The sequence below is a fragment of the Anomaloglossus baeobatrachus genome, chromosome 10 (assembly GCF_048569485.1).
Source record: "Anomaloglossus baeobatrachus isolate aAnoBae1 chromosome 10, aAnoBae1.hap1, whole genome shotgun sequence".
Taxonomy (NCBI): domain Eukaryota; kingdom Metazoa; phylum Chordata; class Amphibia; order Anura; family Aromobatidae; genus Anomaloglossus; species Anomaloglossus baeobatrachus.
In genome coordinates, this window is record NC_134362.1 from 67,059,794 (window position 1) to 67,087,183 (window position 27,390).

The window sequence follows — 27,390 nt, forward strand, 5'->3', positions numbered from 1 at the left end:
TCCGACTGATTACAGACTTTAATAGTCACTGGAATCAGGTAAGATACATCTTGCGTGACCATTGGAGGGTCCTTACAACTGATACCCAGGTGGCACCCCTCGTGAGTGATGTACCTTTGCTTACTGCCAGAAGGGCTCCTCGCCTGAGAGACATGCTAACCAGAAGCCATTTCAGGAGACCCACAACAAGATTGAACAGAGGACAGGCCAGTAAAGGATCCTATCCGTGTGGTGAGTGCAATATATGTCAATTTATGCACCCAACCCGAAATGTTTTCATCAACCCCACTGACTCTACCCCACATTCTCTGTCGACATATATCAACTGTAAGACTACTAATGTTGTGTACGCCATTATATGCCCATGTCAGAAAATCTACGTGGGACAGACCTCTCAGGAATTACGAAAAAGAATACAAAAGCACATTTCGACGATTAATTTGGCGAAATCAGACGAGAAGAAAGGGAAAACCCTGACATCTGTGGCTGCACACTTCCTCAGACAACATGGAGGTTCGTGTCGTAATTTACGGTTGGTGGGGCTTCATAAAATTACAAGCAGTGGTAGGGGTGGGTCTTTATGGAAACCCCTACTGAGGGCTGAAGCAAGGTGGATTTTCATACTTAAGTCCCTTACTCCCTCAGGACTGAATGAAGAATTGCTGTATACTGGCTTTCTAGGTGAATAATAATTCATTTATTGAGATACAGTATTCTCATGATTTTGTCTCTTCTTATTGTAGTACCCACTTACTATGTATTCAACATCTGGGAGTCCGTGGCCGATTGGAATGAGCAAACTATACCTATCAACATGATCCTCATGATTGCCAATCATCACAATGATCTGTCTTCTGGATCACCATCATTATAACTACCCGGCTTCCTCAATGAAGTAAGGACAAAAGATGGACCTTTCCTGCTAACCTCTTTTGGAGAATTACAGAGTGTTCTTAATGGACAATTGAGACATGTTGACACGACCTACATGTTGAAATATCTGAACTTGGTTCTCCTCCACGGGAGAGTTGATGTAATCTTGGTACCATAGCCTCAGCTCGGATTGAATAGGGTAGGGCATGGACATACAGTTAGGTCCAGAAATATTTGGACAGTGACACAAGTTTTGTTATTTTAGCTGTTTACAAAAACATGTTCAGAAATACAATTATATATATAATATGGGCTGAAAGTGCACACTCCCAGCTGCAATATGAGAGTTTTCACATCCAAATCGGAGAAAGGGTTTAGGAATCATAGCTCTGTAATGCATAGCCTCCTCTTTTTCAAGGGACCAAAAGTAATTGGACAAGGGACTCTAAGGGCTGCAATTAACTCTGAAGGCGTCTCCCTCGTTAACCTGTAATCAATGAAGTAGTTAAAAGGTCTGGGGTTGATTACAGGTGTGTGGTTTTGCATTTGGAAGCTGTTGCTGTGACCAGACAACATGCGCTCTAAGGAACTCTCAATTGAGGTGAAGCAGAACATCCTGAGGCTGAAAAAAAAGAAAAAATCCATCAGAGAGATAGCAGACATGCTTGGAGTAGCAAAATCAACAGTCGGGTACATTCTGAGAAAAAAGGAATTGACTGATGAGCTTGGGAACTCAAAAAGGCCTGGGCGTCCACGGATGACAACAGTGGTGGATGATCGCCGCATACTTTCTTTGGTGAAGAAGAACCCGTTCACAACATCAACTGAAGTCCAGAACACTCTCAGTGAAGTGGGTGTATCTGTCTCTAAGTCAACAGTAGAGAGAAGACTCCATGAAAGTAAATACAAAGGGTTCACATCTAGATGCAAACCATTCATCAATTCCAAAAATAGACAGGCCAGAGTTAAATTTGCTGAAAAACACCTCATGAAGCCAGCTCAGTTCTGGAAAAGTATTCTATGGACAGATGAGACAAAGATCAACCTGTAACAGAATGATGGGAAGAAAAAAGTTTGGAGAAGAAAGGGAACGGCACATGATCCAAGGCACACCACATCCTCTGTAAAACATGGTGGAGGCAACGTGATGGCATGGGCATGCATGGCTTTCAATGGCACTGGGTCACTTGTGTTTATTGATGACATAACAGCAGACAAGAGTAGCCGGATGAATTCTGAAGTGTACCGGGATATACTTTCAGCCCAGATTCAGCCAAATGCCGCAAAGTTGATCGGACGGCGCTTCATAGTACAGATGGACAATGACCCCAAGCATACAGCCAAAGCTACCCAGGAGTTCATGAGTGCAAAAAAGTGGAACATTCTGCAATGGCCAAGTCAATCACCAGATCTTAACCCAATTGAGCATGCATTTCACTTGCTCAAATCCAGACTTAAGACGGAAAGACCCACAAACAAGCAAGACCTGAAGGCTGCGGCTGTAAAGGCCTGGCAAAGCATTAAGAAGGAGGAAACCCAGCGTTTGGTGATGTCCATGGGTTCCAGACTTAAGGCAGTGATTGCCTCCAAAGGATTCGCAACAAAATATTGAAACTAAACATTTTTTTTTGGGTTTGGTTTATTTGTCCAATTACTTTTGACCTCCTAAAATGTGGAGTGTTTGTAAAGAAATGTGTACAATTCCTACAATTTCTATCAGATATTTTTGTTCAAACCTTCAAATTAAACGTTACAATCTGCACTTGAATTCTGTTGTAGAGGTTTCATTTCAAATCCAATGTGGTGGCATGCAGAGCCCAACTCGCCAAAATTGTGTCACTGTCCAAATATTTCTGGACCTAACTGTATCAATTGACGCAGTGACCCCCTTGGATTCACATTATTATGAAGAGTGATCCCTTCATGAATATTAGATCTAATTTCATCACTTTGGGTATACCTGGTACGCACAGCCAGCTCTTATTCGGCCTTTCCCCCCCCCCTTCTTTCTTCTCCCTCTTTCCATGGCCTCTGTCCCACTGAGATGGGACATATAGAGGCTGGGATCCCCCAGCCCAGCTTCTCAGAGATCATCTGATAAATCCACATACTGTGCTATTGGTTACTTGTCAATTTGATATTATGTATATAGAACAATAATTATTCATAAATAATGGCAGTATGAAATACTACTATGTGTGTTTTCATCCCCATGGATCACTATCCAGTGGTATCCTTGACTTGATTTTCCCTTTTCCCTTTCTCGTGTCTAGGGTTTTGCATCCAAACCCGCATTTGCGGGGCCTATAAGGCTAAAAGGGACTATCCCTTTCTGACCAAGCTGTTACATGGAGACACCATGTATTTATAATAGATCCACATTGTATGATATTCACTGGCCTGAGGTCTCATAGTATGATTTGGTATTATATGTCCATCTGGTGTGCATTAATTGGGACCACTGAGTAGTACTTTGGGGGACTTCTTGGATGAGGATCATACGTAAATCCGCAATCGCGGTACTAAAGTGAAGAAGAATGTGTTTCGGGGGGGGGGTCTCTACTTTGTATGATCTATTACTTGGGAATAACATGTATGTATAATAAATCCACAATTTTGTGGTATTAACTGGTGGCCATATCGAGTAGGCGGTACCACACATTTATTTGATAATGTGTATGGGTACATGGGGGTCCCTGTGGATATGGGTGGGATTCAACACCTATCATGATATACTCGTGCAGGTATTGTCACCCTCGGGCATTCGCTTTAAATTAATTGGTTGCCTGCTTTGAAGGTCCCATGATGGATGCACGTTATACACTGTGCTGGAGATGCCCTTCAGGGATCCTCAGTAGGCATGCGCAGGACTCTGAGATCGTTTAGATGTGCATATGACATCACTTCCGGCTGCGGTGATTATTAGGTCTCTGTACATTATTTGAAACGTCTTTTGCCATATGCATCCATGATGTATTGGATCCCTGTATCTCTCACTACGCCCACCGGGCGATTACTTTTTGTTTCTCTGTATCGGCCGTACTAATGTAGCCTCAGGATATCGGGATTCCGGATATGACGTCATATCCGGTCATGGCAGCGCCCAGCTCCGTGCACTTACAGCGTCTATGGTAACCAATAATGGTAGATTTACTCCGTGTACGCTTAACATCCAGAGTAACCACCAATGGTATGTTTATTTCACACATGTGTAGTGTCCTTAGTAACTACCAATGATGCGTTCATCTTTTACCACTTGTTTGTAATTAGACAATTAAGGCTCTTTTATATACCCTTGCACATGGTCCATTTCACACCCTCCCCTGATGAAGCTGTCCGCAGCGATACGCGTGGGGCTGGTCACGCTCCCCCTGGTGTTGCCATGACTCTTTTCTTTCATGTTCCACATTATGGGTAGTATACTTTGATTGAATATACTAGGTGATGTTTATTCATGGCATGATCTTCCTCATGTTACCATCAGGTCTTACTGTTTGACTCTGATAAGGTATATTTAATAGAACATTTGGGACATCATTGATACCCCTCTAACGGCTTATCACTCATAGCCCAATTCATGTGATCACTTATACTTCATTACCATGTGATGTATTACTTATATATGTTGTGTCCATGATATGTATGTATTGAATTTTTGGGGTATATATACTGTTATTATCCACCTGTTGTATACTGAATTCATGAGTTGTGCAATTGTCATCTGATATACATAGAGGTTCCATACTGACTTCTTATATGGCAATGTCCACCTGATACCAGAGGGAACGTGTCTTCACCTGTGCTATTCTGCACAATTTTAATTGGTTTTATCATGTTTTTGTGTAGTGTGTGTTTTTGGACTCAATAAAACTATGTTTATACTAGCATACGAGCCAGTCACTGACTATTGTATATGATTGGGCTGCGCGCCGGTTATGCATGAGCTTTCTGTTTTCTCCCCTATTCATTATGCACGACACAGCCGACCCGGAAGCAGCTGCTGCGGGAGTCAGCGCCGGCCGGATCTATCAGAGCTCAGATTCTTAAGACTGCTTTACACTCAGCGACATCACTAGCGATAGCACCCGCCCCTGTCGTTCGTGCATCACGGGCAAATCCCTGCCTGTGGCGAACGATATCGCAGGTACGCGTCACACGAACTTACCTTCCTAACGACGTCGCTGTGGCCGGCGAACAACCTCTTCTTTAAAGGGGCGGTACGTGCAGTGTCACAGCGACGTCACACAGCGTCCCACCAATAGAAGCGGAGGGGCGGAGAGCAGCCGCATTAACGACACGCCCATCTCATTGACGGAGGACGCAGGAACGTTGTTGTTCGTCGTTCCCGGGGTGTCACGCGTAGCGATGTGTGCTGCCTCAGGAACGACGAACAACCTGCGTCATGCAGCAGCAGCGGTCGCTGGTAGGTGTCACAAACAACGACGTCGCTAACAAGGCCGGATGTGTGTCACGAATTCCGTGACCCCAGCGATATCTCATTAGCGATATCGTTGCGTGTAAAGCGGCCTTTACTCTTGTATAACCCTACACACACCACTGATTGGCAGCTTTCTGCTAATCAGTGGTGGGGGGTGTGGATGGACTACAAGACACATGGGTAGCTTCTCCTGTAGTGATAATTTTCTGGTGATAAAACACTGATTGTAATGAAACAGCAAAACACAGTTCAATAAGTGACAAATTACTGGAATCAGGGACTCTGTTCTTATATTATGGTGCTCTCAGAATACATGGCAAAAACCTCCTGACAGATTCCCTTTATGATGCTAGGGGAGTGATAGCAACATACTCACTGTATAGTGAGAGGTGACTGTAACAGCTCACTGTACCACCCTGATGACTGGAAGGAAGCGGTTGAAGGGAGAATATAACTTCATTTTCTACCAGTAGCCGCTGAACAAATATATCATTCCAACATGATTGAAATGCTATTTATCTGCAGAATACCCCTGTATCTGGAGGGAAATAGCATATCTTTAGGTGACAGGTTCCCCTTAGTGCGATCACTTTTCCTCTGTGTTAAAAAGGTGACATGCCCTCCCTTACAACTGATTTACTATGTTTTGCCATTATGATTTAAAAAAAAAAAAAAAGTTCCAAAAATGTTTAGGCATTTTGAATTTTTTTTCTATATACTGAGCAATTCAGTTTTTCCTCTGTTACAACTACATCACTGAGACATTTTACTTATAATACAATAATCTCAAAAGTAGGTCACGCCCTGCTGAGACCTTGGGGGAATCGGAGATCAGAAGGTCTAATGCCGGCATCACACGCTACGATATATCGGGCGATATGTCGTCGGGGTCACGGATTCAGTGACGCACATCCGGCATCGCTAGAGATATCGTATCGTGTGACAGCTACGAGCGACTGTTAACGGGCAAAAATACTCACCTTATCGTTGCTCGTTGACACGTCGCTCATTTTCAAAATGTCGGTCCTCCTTCTGTACTCCGGTTTGTTCTTTGTTCCCGAGGCAGCACACATCGCTACATGTGACACCCCGGGAACGATGAACTGCAGCTTACCTGCGCCCGCCGCCAATGCGGAAGGAAGAAGGTGGGCGGGATGTTTATGTCCCGCTCATCTCCGCCCTCCGCTTCTATTGGCCGGCTGCTGTGTGACGTCGCTGTAACGCCGAACGTCCCTCCCCCTTCAGGAAGAGGATGTTCGCCGCCCACAGCGAGATCGTCCGGGAGGTAAGTGCGTGTGATGGGGTAAACGACTTTGTGCGCCACGGGCAACTAATTGCTCGTGACGCACAAACGACGGGGGCGGGTACGATCGCTCATGCGATCGCCCGATAGATCGTCCTGTGTGACGCCGGACTAAGCTTTTGGTTGATCGCTAATCCGTTTTAGAATCTGCTCATCGCTCATCCTGAGTAGGAGCTTATTTAATTCCAGTTGGTGCTAAAGGGGTTAAGGTCTCTTTTCTATCCTGCTGAGATTGACTTGTAGCTATTAATCTGAGCTGCAGCCACTCCTTTCCGCTATTTAAACTCCGTTCTCACTCTCTCCTATGCCGGCTATAGCTCATTCCATAATTGACCACTTTCAAGGAGTCTGGCTATGAAGAAGCTGAGGTGTTGTTTCTGTTGCAGCAGAGAAGCTTCCTGCTTTAGTAGCTGTGGAGAACTACGGTATTTGTTGAGTCGTTTCCCTGTTTGTCTTAGCTTCCTCGTGTTGTTTTATTGTAGTTGCGAGACTAGCGTCTCACTGGCCTTCACACTAGTCAGGGTGGGTTCAGCACCAGTGAGGCCCTAGCCACGTGACGGCGCACGGTGGAAGGAGCTATCTAGGGACATTAGGGAGTGCAGGGATTAGCCTTAGGTGAATGTTAGGAGGCAACCCCGCTACCCTCTCCCTAGCGTCAAGTCCTTCTGTTGTATTGTTTTCCGGGGTTCCCTGTATATTGCATCGCTCACTGGGGGTCCTCTTCTCTTGACAAATTATATGCCAATGTCACATGATAAAATCAGGAAGCAGAATATGTCATTAAAGGATAAAGACAGTGCAAATTTAATCAAAAATAAGGATAGAAATACCTAAGATTGTCACTCATTAGTCTCCATGTCGGCTGTATTCTATTCAATGCAGAAGATTCAGTAGCAGAAGTGTTGACACATATAAGAGCTGCAGGCTTATACTATGAGCAGTGGAGAACAAACAGCAGATGGCGCTGTGTTAATAGAGTTGTTAATACTATATTGTGTGTCATCTTTGGTTTGTGCTATTTCATTTCCCGTCATCCTCTATGACTTGATGATGAATATAATGAATGCTGTATGTCCCAAGTTACACAGTTCATTCTCCCACAATGTATTTCTACAACATGCAGCACCTTGCAGCTGATCTTATATTTTGGGTTGTGTTTCACTCATCTACTTCAATGATTTTTCATCTGCTGATCCTACATATTGTCTTGTGATCTACGCTCCCATTGTCATCAGGCAGCTCTTCCACGTTACGAGACATACTGTTTTGATGGTAAATGACTTTCGACTAACATCCAAACTAATCCGAACCTCCCACTCCCGGATCCAAGACTTCTTCTGAGCTGCACCAATCCTCTGGAACGCTCTACCCCAAGAAGCTAAGATGAATCACAACTTACTCAGCTTCAGACGCACCCTAAAAACGCATCTTTTTAGGGCGGCCTATCACACTCCCTAGCCAAACTAAATTCACATAGTCCCTCTACAACTTCTCACAACATAACTCCACGTCAAACTCCATGGCACCCAAATGCATCTCAAGGTTCTGGCCAACTGGTCCAGGAAGCCATTTTCTATCCCCCATTTTCTTGAGCCGGCTGGATTGCCATTGTAAATAAGCACTTTTACCCTGTGCCCGCCCCCCCCCATCTCATTGTAGATTGTGTCACGCTCCCCGGGTCCCCTGCGCTGCCCCCCGGCTCACCTGCCTCGCTTCCCGGTTCCTCGGTCCGGCCACCGCCGCTCCCCGCTCTCCAGCATCCATTACCGGCGCGTCCCCGGCGTCCTGGTCCCCGCTCCCGGCGCCCGTCGGCTTCCCAGCCCCAGCCCGGCCCTGCTGCTTCCCCCTCTCAGCTTCCTGCCCTGGCTTCTGGCACTCGGGCCGCGCGCATGCGCATTAGGGCGCGCGCGCGGTCATTGACCCTTTCTTAAAGGGCCAGCGTCCATTAACAGGAAATGATGCAAACAAGTACAGGGTATAAAGGGGTTTAATGTCCAAGTGGGCGGGGCCTGATCTTCGTGTTTCTCAAGCTAGGAGTCAGGTCTCCTTGTGTTCCTGAGATACTCACCTCTCTCTCTTCCTAGAGCCGAGCCTGCCTCGCCATCCGGTCCTGCCGAATCCCGAACTCCGAACGCTGCCTATCTGCCATCCTGACAGTCCGTACCATCTCGGATCCCTGCGGTGACCCATCATCTCGCTCCAAAGGTTCCGGACCCCGCCTGACATCTTCTCGGCTTCCGAACCTGAGCTCCGTCACCCGGACTACCATCAGTGACTCCGTGGTCCCAGGGACTTCTCCGTTATACTCTTGTGCACGGACTGTTCTGCTGCCTATAGTGCTCCAGCTACCGGACCCCTTACCATCATCAAGGAGTTCGGTCCAGTGGATCCACCTCCTGGGTCTGCCCGTCCACCTGGCCCTAACAGTAAGATCAGGCCATGGATCCCGCTGAAGCACTAGCAGCCGTACAGGAGGAACTCCAACGCCAGCGTGAGACTCAGACCCGCATGCTGCAATTCATGTCTTCTGTGGACGCCCGCCTGAACACGCTACAAGCGGCAGTTACGTCTTCAGCATCCCGGGCTTCCACTAGTCAATCCACGGCTCCAGCTCCCGTGGCGACTTCTTCGGATGCTTCCAGACTTCGTTTGGCCTCACCACCCCGGTACGCCGGAGACCCCAAGACCTGCAGGGGATTCATAAACCAATGCTCCCTCCACTTCACGCAGCTGCCGCATTTGTTTGCCTCCGACCAAGCCAAGGTCGCCTTCATCATGTCCCACCTAGAGGGTGAGGCACTGGCGTGGATGAACCCCTTGTGGGAGAAGAGGGATCCTGTGACCACGAACATCCAGGAGTTCCTGCAGGCATTCCGTGGCACCTTTGACGAGCCCGGACGCGCCTCCGCGTCTGCTTCATCCCTCCTCCGGTTACGTCAGGGGACTCTGACGGTGGGTCAATACGCAATCCGGTTTCGCACATTGGCTTCGGAACTCGGGTGGAACAACGAGGCCCTAACCGCCGCCTTCTGGGAAGGACTCTCGGGGCGAATTAAAGATGAGCTGGCGGGTCGTGACGTACCGTCCACCCTGGATGCCCTGATTACCCTAGCGACTCGAGTGGACATTCGCTTTCAGGAGCGATCCAAGGAAGTGTCCCGTGAGAGACGTCCGGTACGGCATTCCTCTCCTCCGCAGAAGCCCTCCGTACTGCAGTCAACGGCATCTGGGGCCCCCGTCCACGAGCCCATGCAGATCGACCGAGTGCGGCAGGCTGAACAACGTCGAGCCGAGCGGCTCGCCAAGGGCCTCTGCTTTTACTGCGGAGAGGGCACACACCTGCTACGCTCCTGTCCAGAGAGGCCGGGAAACTCCAAAGCCTAGGGTTGGTAGGAGAGGCCACCCTAGGTGCTGGGACTCTCTCAGACCCGGTTACGTGGACTGTGCAAGTGACAACGGGAGAGACGCGGTTCACGGCTGAGGCGTACCTCGATTCTGGGGCCGCAGGCAATTTCATCCAGCAGGCCACGGTGGACAAGTACCAGGTGCAGGTTACTCCACTCGACAAGCCCCTCGTGATTGCCTCTGTGGATGGGAGACCCCTCTCTGACACCATCTCCTGGATTACCAGGCCGGTCGAACTGCGTATCGGTGCCCTGCACACCGAGAACATCGCTCTCTACGTCCTCCCACACATGTCCCATCAAATCTTGCTGGGACTTCCCTGGTTACGGACACACGAACCATCAGTCAGCTGGGGCACTGGTGAAATCACCCGATGGGGCTCTTCGTGCCATGATAAATGTCTGAAGACCATACAACCCATCCGACGACCGCCGGTTCCAGAGAACCTACCGGGACTGCCCTCGGCCTATTGGTCCTTCGCGGACGTCTTTGATAAGAAGAATCGGAGGTTCTTCCGCCACATCGTCCTTACGATTGTGCCATCGACCTGCTCCCGGGAACAACACCACCTCGAGGACGGATATATCCATTGTCTCCAGCCGAAACAAGGGCCATGTCTACTTACATCACAGAGAGCCTGGCAAGGGGATTCATTCGGAGATCCTCCTCTCCTGCTGGAGCAGGCTTCTTCTTCGTGAAGAAGAAAGAAGGCGACTTACGCCCATGTATAGACTACCGGGGATTGAACCAAATCACCGTGAAAAACAAGTACCCTCTGCCGCTCATCCCCGAATTGTTTGACCGGCTTAGAGGAGCTCGTGTGTTCACCAAGTTGGATCTTCGGGGTGCCTACAATCTAGTCCGCATCCGCTCTGGGGACGAGTGGAAGACCGCGTTCAATACTCGCGATGGGCACTATGAATACTGCGTGATGCCCTTCGGCCTGTGTAACGCACCAGCAGTCTTTCAAGAATTGGTGAACGACGTTTTCCGGGACCTTCTCTACGTCTGTGTGGTGGTGTATCTGGATGATATCCTTGTCTTCTCTCCGGACCTCCAGACCCACAGAGAGAACGTGCAGCTGGTTCTGCAAAGACTGAGAGAGAATCGTCTGTACGCCAAGTACGAGAAGTGTGTCTTTGAGCAGTCTTCTCTCCCCTTTCTGGGTTACATCATCTCCGATACCGGACTGCAGATGGATCCAAAGAAGGTCTCCTCCATTCTCAACTGGCCTCCCCCTTCGGGACTGAATGCAATCCAACGCTTCCTGGGGTTCGCCAACTACTACCGCCAGTTCATGCCTCACTTCTCTGCTCTGACTGCTCCTCTCTCCGCCTTGACCAAGAAGGAGGCTAATCCAAAGGACTGGTCACCTGCGGCCGACGCCGCGTTTGGCTCTCTGAAGCGGGCATTTGCCTCCTCCCCTGTGCTCCACCGTCCGGAGTTAAACCGCCAGTTCACCTTGGAGGTGGATGCCTCCTCCTCGGGAGCCGGAGCAGTGCTCATGCAGAAGTCCTCTTCCGGGAAGATGGTGACTTGCGGGTTCTTCTCCAAGAGCTTCTCAGCGCCTGAACGCAACTACACCATCGGTGACCGAGAGTTATTGGCAGTCAAACTGGCTCTGGAGGAATGGCGCTACCTTCTGGAAGGAGCAGTGTACCCCGTGATTATTTACACGGACCACAAGAATCTGGAATACCTGCGGTCCGCTCAGCGACTGAACCCACGGCAAGCCAGGTGGTCCTTATTCTTTGCCAGGTTTGACTTCCAGCTCCATTTCCGACCCGCGGACAAGAATGTACGCGCTGATGCCTTGTCCAGGTCATTCATGCCCATGGAGCAGGAGGAGGAGACTACCCAACCCATCATCTGTCCTAGCAAAATCATTCCGGTGGCCCCTGTCACCCTGGCCCAGATACCGTCCGGGAAGACCTATGTCTCTGAAACTGGCAGGCCAAAAGTGTTACACTGGGGACATGCCTCGAAAACAGCCGGTCATGCTGGTCAGAAGAGAACATGGGGTGCGATTGTACGTCATTACTGGTGGCCATCCCTTCGCACGGACGTCGCTGCTTTTGTCTCTGCCTGCTCCTCTTGTGCCAGGAACAAGACGCCCAAACACCTGCCATATGGCCGTCTTCTGCCTCTGCCGATACCCTCAGTTCCGTGGCAACACATAGCGATGGACTTTATTACGGACTTGCCATTGTCCTCCGGACACACAGTCATATGGGTCGTGGTGGATCGGTTCTCTAAAATGGCTCATTTCGTCCCTATGGCTGGATTGCCCTCTGCCCAGGAACTCGCGGACGCCTATATACATCACATCTTCCGCTTGCATGGCTTTCCATCACACATCGTATCCGACAGAGGAACTCAGTTCACCTCCCGCTTCTGGAGGGCTCTATGCAAACATCTGGGAGTGACTCTGGACTTTTCTTCTGCCTACCATCCTCAGTCTAATGGCCAAGTGGAACGGGTCAATCAGATCTTGACCTCCTTCTTACGTCACTACGTCAACGCCCATCACGACGACTGGTCCACGCTTCTTCCATGGGCTGAATTCTCCCATAACCACCACATCAGTGAGTCGTCCTCCAGCTCTCCCTTCCATGTCGTTTACGGACTTCAGCCCTCCGTCCCATTGCCTGTATCCCCTTCTTCGGACGTCCCTGCTGCTGATACTGTAGCCCGTGACTTTGCAACCATTTGGGACTCTGTCAAGGCGTCCCTTGGGCGTGCTTCCCTGCGGATGAAGAGACACGCAGACAAGAGACGTCTGGACCCTCCGTGTTTCTCTCCTGGAGATCTAGTCTGGCTTGCTTCCAAGTAAGTCCGATTGAAGATACCATCCTACAAGCTGGGTCCTCGCTACATCGGGCCGTTTAAAGTCCTCAACAAGATCAATGAGGTCTCCTACAAGCTACAGCTCCCGGCCACGATGAGGATACCCAACTCATTCCACGTCTCCCTGCTCAAGCCGGTTGTCCTTGGTCCCTTCTCCGCTGCTGCCAGTTCGGCTCCTCCTCCTATTGCCGATGACGACATCTATGCGGTAAGAGATATCGTGGCCATGAAAACCGTACGGGGTCGACAGTTCTTCCTAGTGGACTGGGCAGGGTATGGTCCTGAGGATAGGTCCTGGGAGCCCCGGGAGAATGTGGGTACTCCGCTGATCCGTGCCTTCCTGTCCCGGTTGCGGGGAGGGGGGGCGGGGAGGGGGGCGTGGGGGGGGGGGGTACTGTCACGCTCCCCGGGTCCCCTGCGCTGCCCCCCGGCTCACCTGCCTCGCTTCCCGGTTCCTCGGTCCGGTCACCGCCGCTCCCCGCTCTACAGCATCCATTACCGGCGCGTCCCCGGCGTCCTGGTCCCCTCTCCCGGCGCCCGTCGGCTTCCCAGCCCCAGCCCGGCCCTGCTGCTTCCCCCTCTCAGCTTCCTGCCCTGGCTTCTGGCACTCGGGCCGCGCGCATGCGCATTAGGGCGCGCGCACGGTCATTGACCCTTTCTTAAAGGGCCAGCGTCCATTAACAGGAAATGATGCAAACAGGTACAGGGTATAAAGGGGTTTAATGTCCAAGTGGGCGGGGCCTGATCTTCGTGTTTCTCAAGCTAGGAGTCAGGTCTCCTTGTGTTCCTGAGATACTCACCTCTCTCTCTTCCTAGAGCCGAGCCTGCCTCGCCATCCGGTCCTGCCGAATCCCGAACTCCGAACACTGCCTATCTGCCATCCTGACAGTCCGTACCATCTCGGATCCCTGCGGTGACCCGTCATCTCGCTCCAAAGGTTCCGGACCCCGCCTGATATCTTCTCGGCTTCCGAACCTGAGCTCCGTCACCCGGACTACCATCAGTGACTCCGTGGTCCCAGGGACTTCTCCGTTATACTCTTGTGCACGGACTGTTCTGCTGCCTATAGTGCTCCAGCTACCGGACCCCTTACCATCATCAAGAAGTTCGGTCCAGTGGATCCACCTACTGGGTCTGCCCGTCCACCTGGCCCTAACAGATTGTAAGCTCTTGTGAGCAGGGTTGTCTTTTTTCCCTCTAAATATTGCATTTTCTATAACTGTTACTTGTTTGTATATGATCCTCCTGAATTGTAAAGCGCTGCGGAATATGTTGGTGCTATAGAAATAAAGATTATTATTATTATTATTGATGGCATTCACCCAAAGTCATGCTCTGTATTTTATGTTTGAGTATCTCGCCATATTGATATTATACAAGAGTTTATGGTGAAATGCTCAATAGGCATTTAGTTATTTTACTCACTGATATAGCGCTATTAATTCCACAGCGTTTTACAGATGTGATCATCACTGTCCCCATTGGGGCTCACAATCTAAATTCCTTATCTGTATGTCTTTGGAGCGTGGGAGGAAACCGGAGAACTCGGAGGAAAGTCAGTAGAACATGGGTAGAACATATAAACTCCTTGCAGATGTTGTCTTTGATGAGATTTGAACCCAGGACCCCTTTCCTCCAAAGCCACCATGCAGTGCTAACCACTGAGCCACCATACAGCGCTAAACACTTAGCTGCCATACAGTGCTAACCACTGAGCCACCACACAGTGCTAACCATTGAGCCACCACACAGTGCTAACCATTGAGCCACCATACAGTGCTAAACCACTGAGCCACCGTGCAGTGCTAACCACTGAGCCACCATACAGTGCTAAACACTGAGCTACCATACAGTGCCAACCACTGAGCCATCATACAGTGCCAACCACTGAGCCATCATACAGTGCTAACCACTGAGCTATCATACAGTGCTAACCACTGAACCACCCCATGCAGTGCTAATCACTGAGCCACCTCATACAGTGCTAATCACTGAGCCACCAAACTTTTCTAACCACTGAGCCACCATACTTTGCTAACCACTGAGCCACTATACAGTGCTAACCACTGAGCCACCATACAGTGCTAACATTAGAGCCATCCATACAGTGCTAACCACTGAGCCACCATACAGTGTGAATTACTAATACAGTGCTAACCACTGAGCCACTATACAATGCTAACCAGAGTCACCATGCAGTGCTAACCACTGAGCCACCATACAGTGCTAACCACTGAGACACTGGTAGATATAATATGTTTTAATTCCTGCGATGCTTTACAATTCAGAGGACCCATTATCAGGCCAAAAATGTCCAGATTTTGCTCTGATTTTATTCCTGCTGCTCCCCTGAGTACAACTATTGTTTTCTAGAGAATTTTCTAGTCCTGACAAAGGGGTGTGTGTCACAGGATCCTTGGGGGTGTGTCACAGGATCCTCGGGGGCGTGTCTTCCAGCAGCTTTACATTATTACCCAGTGAACCACACCCCCTTGGTAAAGAACATAAAAATTAGTGCTAAACAAAAAGAACCACATCTCTAAAACTGTGGCGAATTTACAAAAAAATAAAACCAGGATACTCAAGAGAGCAGCAGAAATAAAATGAGCCATGTGCCCTGGTGATGGGAGGCTTTATATAGGAGGGCTGCTTCTCTTGCAGGGTGACATTGCTGTCATCAGAGGTGGGGCCAGCCTCACACCTTGCAGCTCATCATTTCCCAGGCCTTCTTCTGCACTCAGCCATATATAGATACAATCCCAGGTTTCCCAGTTCCTACTCTTCAATGACACACAACTCCATTCTCAGCTCAGCAGCCCCCAGTCTCCATGCACACTGCCTATAAATGCTGCTTTATATTTCCAAAGTACACAATGCTGCATCCTGGATCTGCTCTTAGCATCACTGCAAACCACAAAGGCTCCTCTCATCAACTCGGAACCTACCATCCTATCCAATAGGGGAATACTCTGTCCTGGATTTTAGACTGCAACCCAGATAACCCTTTGTATTAATTATATCCTATAGGATTTAAGCAAAATCAACTTTATAATATCAATGTTTAAAGTCTGGGATAAAATAATATGGATAGCGACAGAAACAAAAAAGCAATACAGTATTATCCACCCCGAATACTGAATGGTTTAGCCCGCAAGGTGTGCGCGCGTTGGCGTGGAGATGGACGCCGGGTGCAACCTAGTTCTGAGTGGTCCCGTTAGCCTAGGCATCGGATTGGGCAGCTTCTATAACGAAGACGTTTGATTGGATGGTGCTGGCCAGTGTTTAGAGTGGTCCCGTTTCAGGCTTGGTTGCTCTGCAGCGTTGATGCTCTGTAGAGGAGACAGAAAGGGAGAAAGCGAGAGAAAGAGACAGCAGGAGAGGAGAGAGACGGCGTCAGCTGCGGAGAGGAGAGACAGCCGAGGAGCGCAGGACGGCGCATTCAGAGCCCCACAGGGATAAAGCGACCGCTGCAAATGAGTGAGGGGAGCATGCAAAGCAAAATAGACAGTCACTGGTAGGAAAAGAAGAAAAGAGACGCCCGGGCACCGACACACCAGTGGAATGAGATGGGAATCATGTGAACAGCGCAGACCGTGAGTGACCGTCCCCGGAGAGCTCGGTGAGAGGGGAGGGGGCCGCACACGGGGCCTGCCGGGGGAATGCATCACTGGTGACAGCCCGAGGATGGCCGGGGTCAGGGGAGTCCCGTGCAATGCATGCCTGTGTGCGGAGACGGGGACCGGAGGGGTCACTGACTGCAGGTGTCTCCAGCACCTCCCCGGAGACTGGCCATCTCACAGACTGAGGGCTGCTTCAGCTCCGTGCCCAGTGTGGTGCCCAGTGTTCAGCTCCGTGCCCAGTGTGGTGCCCAGTGTGGTGCCCAATGTTCTGCTCAGTGCCCAGTGTGGTGCCCAGTGTTCTGCTCCGTGCCCAGTGTGGTGCCCAGTGTTCTGCTGAGTGCCCAGTGTGGTGCCCAGTGTTCAGCTCCGTGCCCAGTGTGGTGCCCAGTGTGGTGCCCAGTGTGGTGCCCAATGTTCTGCTCAGTGCCCAGTGTGGTGCCCAGTGTTCAGCTCCGTGCCCAGTGTGGTGCCCAGTGTTCAGCTCTGTGCCCAGTGTGGTGCCCAGTGTTCTGCTCAGTGCCCAGTGTGGTGCCCAGTGTTCTGCTCCGTGCCCAGTGTGGTGCCCAGTGTTCTGCTGAGTGCCCAGTGTGGTGCCCAGTGTTCAGCTCCGTGCCCAGTGTGGTGCCCAGTGTGGTGCCCAGTGTGGTGCCCAATGTTCTGCTCAGTGCCCAGTGTGGTGCCCAGTGTTCAGCTCCGTGCCCAGTGTGGTGCCCAGTGTTCAGCTCTGTGCCCAGTGTGGTGCCCAGTGTTCTGCTCCGTGCCCAGTGTGGTGCCCAGTGTTCTGCTCCGTGCCCAGTGTGGTGCCCAGTGTTCTGCTCAATGCCCAGTGTGGTGCCCAGTGTTCTGCTCAGTGCCCAGTGTGGTGCCCAGTGTTCTGCTCAGTGCCCAGTGTGGTGCCCAGTGTTCTGCTCCGTGCCCAGTGTGGTGCCCAGTGTTCTGCTCCGTGCCCAGTGTTCTGCTCCGTGCCCAGTGTGGTGCCCAGTGTTCTGCTCAGTGCCCAGTGTGGTGCCCAGTGTTCTGCTCCGTGCCCAGTGTGGTGCCCAGTGTTCTGCTCAGTGCCCAGTGTGGTGCCCAGTGTGGTGCCCAGTGTTCTGCTCAGTGCCCAGTGTTCTGCTCAGTGCCCAGTGTGGTGCCCAGTGTTCTGCTCAGTGCCCAGTGTGGTGCCCAATGTTCTGCTCAGTGCCCAGTGTGGTGCCCAGTGTTCTGCTCCGTGCCCAGTGTGGTGCCCAGTGTTCTGCTCAGTGCCCAGTGTGGTGCCCAGTGTTCAGCTCCGTGCCCAGTGTGGTGCCCAGTGTTCAGCTCTGTGCCCAGTGTGGTGCCCAGTGTTCTGCTCAGTGTTCTGCTCAATGCCCAGTGTGGTGCCCAGTGTTCTGCTCAGTGCCCAGTGTGGTGCCCAGTGTTCTGCTCAGTGCCCAGTGTGGTGCCCAGTGTTCTGCTCCGTGCCCAGTGTGGTGCCCAGTGTTCTGCTCCGTGCCCAGTGTTCTGCTCCGTGCCCAGTGTGGTGCCCAGTGTTCTGCTCAGTGCCCAGTGCCCTGCGCTTTGCCCGGTTCCCTATGGTTTGCTCAGTGCCCAGTGTTCTGCCAGGTGTTGTGCCCTGTATTCTGTTCGGTCCTCGGTGTTGTGCCCTGTATTCTGTTCGGTTCTCGCTGTTGTGCCCTGTGTTCTGCCTGGTGTGGTGCCCTGCATTCTGCTCGGTGCCCGGTGTTGTGCCCTGCTTTCCGCCCGGTGCCCTGCGTTCTGCTCGGTGCCCAGTGTTCTGCTCGGTGTTGCGCCCTGCGTTTTGCCCAATGCCCTGCGTACCGCTCAGCGCCCTGCGTTTCTCCCTGCGCCCTGCGTTTCTCCCGGCGCTCTGCACCCTATGTTTCACTAGATGGGATCATTGGTCAGAAAACTGTTTTCCTGCTCAGCCTAGATTCACTGCAAAATTTGACCATGATTCATTGTAGCCAGACTGTCATGTATAACCTGCCACAAAAAAGCAAATTCAGAACTGGCCAGTAAAGTACTCCAATAGTCTGATTGTATCAATGTCACATTGTATTAGCCACTGTGGGGTCAATGCCACCAAAACACTTTGCACTGGCCAGGGGATTTATATACAGAGGGCACCACTTATGGCTCTGGTATGGGCTCTAAATACCAGCTAAATAATGGATTAGTTTTTCTTGTGTTCGGGTCTGTTCACACATTCAGTTTGTGATGCATTTTTCTTTTCTGCAGCCAAAATCACTTGGCAGTAAAAAAGCTGCATCCAAAATCAGTTTTTGCTGTGTTTTCTGTTGCGTTGTTCAGCTGTGTTTTTGGTTTGTCGTTGGTCTACAGTGCATGTTTAATAAAGTTAATTTAATTCACTGCATAAGCAGCAAAAACGCAGCAGTTGCTTTTTTGCAGCATTTTTACATCTTCTCATTGGTTTCCATGGTGAAAAAACTCTGCAAAGACTCTTACAGAATTAACACGCTGTTTCTTTTGAAAATGCAGCAGTTTTCCATTTCATTCAGGAAAAAAAAATCAATCTTGTCTGTGTGTGTTGATGTTATTTCTGGAATCTCATAGTATTTGCTGGTACTGTAAAAAGCAGCTTTTAATATACATAAAACTCATGGGAAAATCGCAAGGTGTGAACATAGCCTCAGGGTCTCTTCACACTCAAGTGTTTTTTTGTTTGTTTTTTTTTTTTAGAGGAAACAGGGCAGAAGCTCTAAGTTTTTCAGTCTTTGAGTTTCATTTCCAAAAGCTCATAAAAAGAGTCAGTGTGAACACGCCCTTGGGATATGTGCACCCGACGCTGGCACAGCTTTCCCAGCCAAATCCACTTCAGTAAAATGCTGAAGGTTGTATTCCAGAGGTGGCTTTACCGTCATACACATTGTCTTTCTATATTTACAAGTAAAAATAGTTAAAAGAAGTGACTGGATGAAACGCGTGCAGCAGTCATTGCTGTGCATCATGTTACTTTTATTGTGCACTTTTGCTGTGCTCGTTGCAGATGGATTCCCGGCAGAATCCACCTGAAAAAAACGGCTGTGTGCACATTGTTTCTGCTCCAAAAAGTCCTGAAAAAACCCTCAGTGTGAACATAATCGTTAAAGTTTATACAGACATCATTGCAAATAGGTCCCAATCTCAGACTGCAATGCACGGACTGGCAGCGGCTCTCCGACCCAAGCCTTATAGCCTCAATATATGGAATTGTCCTGCTGCGCTCAGGAGACCTGCAGCCAGTCCGTGCATTCAAGGATCAGATCGTGCACATTTGCACTGAGCTCTAAAGGGGGCTTTACACGCTGCGACATCGCTAATGCAAACTCGTTGGGGTCACAGAATTGGTGACGCACATCCGGCCGCATTAGCGATGCCGTTGCGTGTGACACCGATGAGCGATTTTGCATCGTTGCAAAAACGTGCAAAATCGCTCATCAGTGACATGGGGGTCCATACTCAAATATCGTTACTGCAGCAGTAACGAGGTTGTTCCTCGTTCCTGTGGCAGCACACATCGCTCCGTGTGACACCGCAGGAACGAGGAAGCTCTCCTTACCTGCCTCCCGGCCACAACGCGGAAGGAAGGAGGTGGGCGGGATGTTACGTCCCGCTCAGCTTCGCCCCTCCGCTTCTATTGGGCGGCCGCTCAGTGACGTCGCTGTGATGCCGCACGGACCGCCCCCTTAGAAAGGAGGCGGTTCGCCGGTCACAGCGATGTCGCCGGGCAGGTAAGTATGTGTGACGGGTCTGGGCAATGTTGTGCGGCACGGGCAGCGATTTGCCCGTCTCGCGCAACAGATGGGGGCGGGTACCCACGCTAGCGATATCGGGACCGATATCGCAGCGTGTAAAGCCCGCTTTAGGCTATGTGCGCACGCTGCGTTTTTGCCGCATTTTTGCTCGTTTTTCGGGTGCGTTTTTGCTTTAAAAACTGCATAAATTTCCTTCCCCAGCAAAGTCTATGAGTTCACTTTTGCTGTCCACACAGTGCAGTTTTGTTTTAGGTGCGTTTTTGTGGTGACTACAAAGATGCAACATGTCAATTATTTTTGCGTTTTTTACGTAATGAATTGAATGGAGAAAAACGCAGCAAAAAACGCATGCGTTTTTGCTGTGGGTATGTTTTTGTGTGTGGAGTTTTTTTTTTTTTTTTTTGGGGCCAAAAACGCTGCATCTTTGTGGTCACAAAAAACGCAGCGTGTGCACATAATATATTGGTTTGAAGATTAGCACTTAAAGGGTATGTCCGCACACTGACGTTTTTTGTGCACCATAAAACTTCACCCTATGGCCACAAAAACGAAGACTGTAGCCCAAAAACACAACCGATCTAGGTGCGTTTTTGATACATTTTTAAACCATGCATTTTTTAAGCTTTTTTTTTTTTAATCACCAAAGGGTTAAAAACGCAGGGAAAAACGCAGAAAGAATTGACCAGATCCAGTTTTTTGTCACCACAATGGATTGTCATTTATATACAGTAAAGTTAGGTTAAAGAGGTTATCCCCTACTTCTACATTGATGGCCTATCCTTTGGCTAGGTCATCAATGTCTCATCGGCCGGGGTCCGACATTCCGCACCCCCACCTATCAGCTGTCCTCGGTGCCAGCGGAAGCAGGCAGCCGGAAATACTCAGTTCTGGTGCTGCTCCACCTTCAGATAGCGGCTGGGTACTGCACATTTAGCTCCCATTGATCTGAATAGGAGAGGTATGTGCAGTACCCCGCCGCGGGTAAACTCTCAGGTCTACTGTGTCTTACGCCACGTGCACACGTTGAATATTTGGTGAGTTTTTTACCTCAGTATTTGTAGCCAAGACCAGGAGTGGGTGATAAATACAGAAGTGGTGCCCGTGTGTCTATTATACTTTCCTCTGATTGTTCCACTCCTGGTTTTATCTTACAAATACTGAGGTAAAAAACTCACCAAATACTGATTGTGTGAACCTGTCCTTATAATATTTTTAACCAGTTCATGGCCAGTGATGTTAGTCTCCTGCTGTGGCATCTTCTAGGACATGGATTTGGTTTCCTGAAGAATTGAGGGCAACAAGTGCCACCAATGGATGAGATGTGTCCTGTGGCCGTGTCTGTTTTATGTTGGTGTGGTGCATTATTAATTTTTTTTTCTTTTATGTTTGCAATGTCAAAACAATATTTGCATAGAATGATTGATTAAACCTTCTTAAACTGGAATAAGCATATGCCACCTGACTGCGTCTCTCCTAACACTGACAGACAACCCCCTTTTGGCTTGATGTGCTCTGAACGTGTGTGAGGGAGGCCAGCTCGCGGCCCCACCGCTCGCCTGGTGATGTTGCCGGCAGGATGCCTTGGTTGCCAGTGAAGAAGATCCGCAGGCAATTTAAGCTGCTGCTCTTGTTGGTGCTACTCACCTCCGCCGTCTGGGTCACCTACCTACACATCAGCCTCGCTCGGCAGGGCAAAGCTCTTCGGCTGCCATTCGTCTACAGTAAAGGTAATTGTCTTGCGTTTTCTTGTGCCATCCTCATTTTCATAGTATTTTGTTATGTTTTTTTTTTTATGTGTGTGTTTTTTCTTAACCAAATTATATTTTAACTACTAATATCCAGATGTTATATGAGCAGCTGATACTCCATAAATATTCATGGAGATGCACCTGTATCGCATCAGGTAAGCCACATCAGCTCCGCTACATGTGTACTATGAATGCTTTTTATATAATGTGTGTGCGCAAATATATCTATATATATCTATATCTATATATATATATATCTATATATATCTATCTATATCTATATCTATATATATATATATATATACCCACACACATATATTATATATCTATATTATATATATATATATTTATATACATACATACTATATACTGTGTGTGTGTGTGTGTATATATATGTATGTATGTATATAATATATATATATATATATATATATATATATATATATTATATATACACACACACACAGTATATAGTATGTATGTATATAAATATAATATGTATGTATATAAATAAATGTGTGTGTATATACATGTTAGTGTGTGTGTGTATATAGATATATAATGTGTGTGTGTGTATGTGTGTATATATATATATATATATATATATATATATAATCTATATACACACACACACATATATTTATAGTACAGTATAGTATAGTACAATACAGTATGTAGTATGTATGTATATAAATATAATAAAATGTATGTATATAAATATATATGTGTGTGTGTATATACATATTAGTGTGTGTATATAGATATATAATATATGTATATATGTGTGTGTGTGTGTGTATTATATATATATGTATGTATGTATACACACACACACACACACACACACACACACACACACACACACACAATCTCTATGTATAAGAGAGCTGATCATTTACATTTGCAAGCAGGCTGCTGTGTCTTCAGAAGAAAAAGAAATGAAAGGTTGTTGGGGTTTTGGCTACTTTTGGTCCTCGTTGATGGGAGGAGCCCTATAATTAGGGATCTCGGTGGCTTGTTATTACATTCAGTCTCGGCGCTCAGTTGGCGAGCCCCGGCTCTCCCCTCCCTGTGCTGTGACTCAAGCACGGTTCTTCCAGCTGGCAGAAAAGGAGCTGCGGGGAGGAGGTGAAGCGGTGGGATCCCCTCACTAACAGGGATGTGTGTGCCCAGGAAAGTCCTCACGCCCTGTGCACACATGACTGTATGGTAGCGCTGCTCTGTTGGCCGTGATATGGTCCTGTATGGAGTGATTAGTCACAGGAGATCTAATCCCCGTGACCTGCACACTGTGCTCTTCGTACACAGATAAGCACATCACTGTGTTCAGAAGCTTCTGTATATTTTCTATCTAGACCCGCAGTGGATTATCTTTAAAAAAAAAAAACCTTTCTGTCCTTGTGTGAAGTGTCCGAATATTCCAACCATTTCTAAGGCATCTTGGTTCCCTCCGTAAGATACTGCTGCTAAGTCAGCCATCATCCCCTGCCCGGAGCATAATTCTTCTGCTGCTCCCCTTCCCGCTTACTCCATGTTGTCTTCATTTTCAGAGGTCGTGAACTAGGAGGATCAGGATGAACAGAGCTAAAGGGCACATTTACTTTGGGGGTTTACACATTTGTGGCCGCCAGGACAGATGAAATAGAATTGAAATGGTTAAAAGTAAATGTGTGATTAATATCGGCAAGTGCTGCTACATCCATGACTTAAGACTATGGAGGCTCCGGGATTAACCCCTTAAAGCACCACTCTAGCGTATATTTGTTTTTTTCAGCGCTGGAGTGGTGTTTCTAATCTAAGTCCCCTGCCCCATACTCTTAGGCTGGAAACACATCTATGCGAGTAAAATCGGTCCGACTGGGCTGAAAAAAACTCGGCTGATTTTAGTTCACGTTAGGTCCGAGTGCAACGCAAGTGCGATGCTTTTTCTGAATAAATTAATGATTTTACTAGCGTGTGTAATGCGTGTGTAATGCGTATTTTTTACTATGTCATCTGCCATTCAGCGCTGCTACATGGCCGCTGACAGCAGACACAGACAGCCATGCAGCAGAGCTTAATGGCAGATGACAGCAGACACAGACAGAGCCGCACAATCAGAATGAACTCGGGTGAACTTCACCCGACTTCATTGTCATGCTGCGGCTCTGTCTGTGCCGCGTCCTGATTAGCGGTCACCTGTGAAGGGCTCACCGGTGACCGCTAATCTCCTGAGTGACTGAAGTTAGCAGCCCTCTCTCATACTCACCGATCCCCGGCGCAGCGCTGCACGGCATTCACACTGCTCCGGCGGCTTTTACTATTTTGAAAAAGCCGGCCGCTCATTAAACAATCTCCTATTCCCTGCTTTCCCCGCCCACAGGCGCCTATGATTGGTTGCAGTGAGACACTCCCCCACGCTGAGTGACAGGTGTCTCACTGCAACCAATCACAGCAGCCGGTGGGCGTGTCTATACTGTGCAGTGAAATAAATAAATAAATAAATAATTAAAAAAAAATGGCGTGCAGTTCCCCCCAATTTTAATACCAGCCAGATAAAGCCATACGGCTGAAGGCTGGTATTCTCAGGGAACACAAATTCCCTCATTACCAATTTAATAAACCCCAAAAAGCCCTCCATGTCCGGCGTAATCCACGGACTTCCAGCGTTGCTTCCAGCATGAAGGTGACAGGAGCTGCAGCAGACACCGCCGCTCCGGTCACCTCCACGCAGCAACTGAGGTGAGTATCGCGATCAGCTGAGCTGTCACTGAGGTTGCCCGCTGTCACTGGATCCACCGGTGGCTGCGATTAACCTCAGTGACACCTCAGCAGATCGCGCTACTCACCTCAGTTGCTGCGTGGAGGTGACAGGAGCGGCGGTGGAGGTCCGTGGATTACGCCGGACATGGAGGGCTTTTTGGGGCTTATTAAATTGGTAATGAGGGAAATTGTTTGTGTTTTTTATTTCTAATAAATGATTTTTTCATGTGTGTGTGTTTATTTACTGTAACTTACAGATTAATCATGGAAGGTGTCTCATAGACGCCTGACATAATTAATCTAGGATTTAGTGGCAGCTATGGGCTGCCATTAACTCCTTATTACCCCGATTTGCCAACGCACTAGGGTAAATCGGGAAGAGCCGGGTACAGTCCCAGAACTGTCGCATCTAATGTATGTGGCAATTCTGGGCGGCTGCTGACTGATATTGTTAGGCTGGGGGGCTCCCCATAACGTGGAGCTCCCCATCCTGAGAATACCAGCCTGCAGCCGTATGGCTTTATATGGCTGGTATTAAAATTGGGGGGGACCGCACGCCGTTTTTTTTAATTATTTAATTATTTATTTCACTGCACAGTATAGACACGCCCACCGGCTGCTGTGATTGGGTGCAGTGAGACACCTGTCACTCAGCGTGGGGGCGTGTCTCACTGCAACCAATCATAGGCGCCTGTGGGCGGGGAAAGCAGGGAATACGAGATTGTTTAATGAGCGGCCGGCTTTTTCACAATAGTAAAAGCCGCCGCAGCAGTGTGAATGCCGTGCCGGAGATCGGGGAACAGTGAGTATGAGAGAGGAGGGGAAAATGACCGACAGACTGTGAGAGAGGGACAGAGATAGTGACGGACCGACAGAGAGAGAATAGAGACCGAGAGGGAGAAACCGACTGACAGAGAATAGTGATTGACAGACATTGTGAGACATCGCTCGTTTCCATTGTTTTAGGAAACATGCGAGAAATGTATTTAGAAAATCGGATGTCACTAGGATGGTGTGAGTGCCGTCCCGTGACATCCGTTTTTTTTACACGCTCCCATAGACTTTCATTGGAGAAACTCGCAGTAGAAACTCGCAAAAAAGCAGCATGCTGCGATTTTTTTTTTTTCTCAGTCCGATTTGGACTGAGAAAAAAAATCGCAGATGAGAGCTGAATCATTCACTAACGTGTCCGATTCCAATGCGAGATTTTCTCGCATTGCTCTACTGCGAGAAATTCGCAAGTGAGAAGCAGCCCTTATGCTCACTTTCCGGCGTCTTCACCTTTTTTCGGCGCCTGTCCTGTCCCAAGACGCTGTCTTGTGATCACAACTTCTGACTAGAAGTTATGTCACAAGTGGTGATGAGTGAACACTGCCATACGCTGCTCAGTACTCATTAAAGGGAACCTGTCACCAGGTTTTTCCCTTATGAGCTGCGGCCACCACCAGTGAGCCCTTATATACATCATTCCAAAACACTGTATATAAGAGCCCAGGCTGCTCTGTATAATGTAAAAAAACACCTTTTATAATACTCAACTAGGGGCGGTCCAGTCCGATTTGTGTCGCTGCTCTCGATCTGGGGCCTCCTCGGTCTCGTGCATTTGCCGCCATCATGCCCATCCCCGTGTGGATGACGCGTCCTATGTCATCTACACAGAGGCGGACATTGCGGTCCTGTGCATGCGCACTTTGATCTGCCCTGCTGAGAGCAGAGCAAAGTACTGTAATGCGGAGATGCGAGGAAAGGTCAAAGACCGACCGTGCACGCCCGCTACAACACTTTGATCTGCTGTCAGCCGGGCTCAAAGAAGTGCGCATGCACAGGAGCGCGATGGAGGCCTCTGTTCATGACGTAGGACGCGTCATGCACACGAGGCTGGGAAGGAGGACAGCGACTGCAGAAGATGGAGGAGGCTCCGGACCAAGAGCAAGAACGCCCATCAGACTAGACCTCCCTCTAGGTGTTTTTTACGTTACACAGAGCGGCCTGGGCTCTTATATACAGTATTCTTGAATTCTGCATATAAGAGCACACTGGTGGTGGTCGCAGCCTATAAGGGAAAAATCTGGTGACAGGTTTCGTTTAAGAGCAATTGTATGCTCGGATGGGCGCGACTCGAGTACCCAAGTATACACTGGGTGCAGAATTATTAGGCAAGTTGTATTTTAGCGGATTTTTTTTATTATTGATCAACAACTATGTTCTCAATCAACCCAAAAGACTCAGAAATATCAAAGCTTAATATTTTTGGAAGTTGGAGTGGTTTTTTTTAGATTTGGCTATCTTAGGAGGATACCTGTTTGTGCAGGTAACTATTACTGTGCAGAATTATTAGGCAACTTAATAAAAACCAAATATATTCCCATCTCACTTGTTTATTTTCACCAGGTAAACCAATATAACTGCACAACATTTAGACAAACATTTCTGACATGCAAAAACAAAACCCAAAAAAATTAGTGACCAATATAGCCACCTTTGTTTATGAAGACACTCAACAGCCGACCACCCATAGATTGTCATTGCTTGATCTGTTTACGATCAACATTGCGTGCAGCAGCCACCACAACCTGCAGACACTGTTCTGAGAGGTGTACTGTTTTACCTACCTGTAGATCTCACATTTTATGAGCGACCACCGGTTCTCTATGGGGTTCTGATCAGGTGAACAAGG

General features: G+C 48.7%; 1 protein-coding gene across 3 annotated transcripts in view; it reads left to right on the forward strand.

Moving 5' to 3' along the window:
• The first annotated feature begins 16,167 nt into the window (after positions 1-16,167).
• B4GALNT4 (beta-1,4-N-acetyl-galactosaminyltransferase 4) overlaps positions 16,168-27,390 on the forward strand; it is a 184,274-nt gene continuing 173,051 nt past the window's right edge. For 2 of the 3 annotated variants that reach the window (XM_075326956.1, XM_075326958.1), the window contains exons 1-2: positions 16,168-16,485; positions 21,710-21,950. In XM_075326956.1, coding sequence (XP_075183071.1) covers positions 21,800-21,950 — 151 coding nt within the window. In that variant the 5' untranslated portion in view covers positions 16,168-16,485; positions 21,710-21,799. The remainder of the gene's footprint in view (positions 16,486-21,709; positions 21,951-27,390) is intronic. The other variant, XM_075326957.1, reaches the window with a different exon arrangement.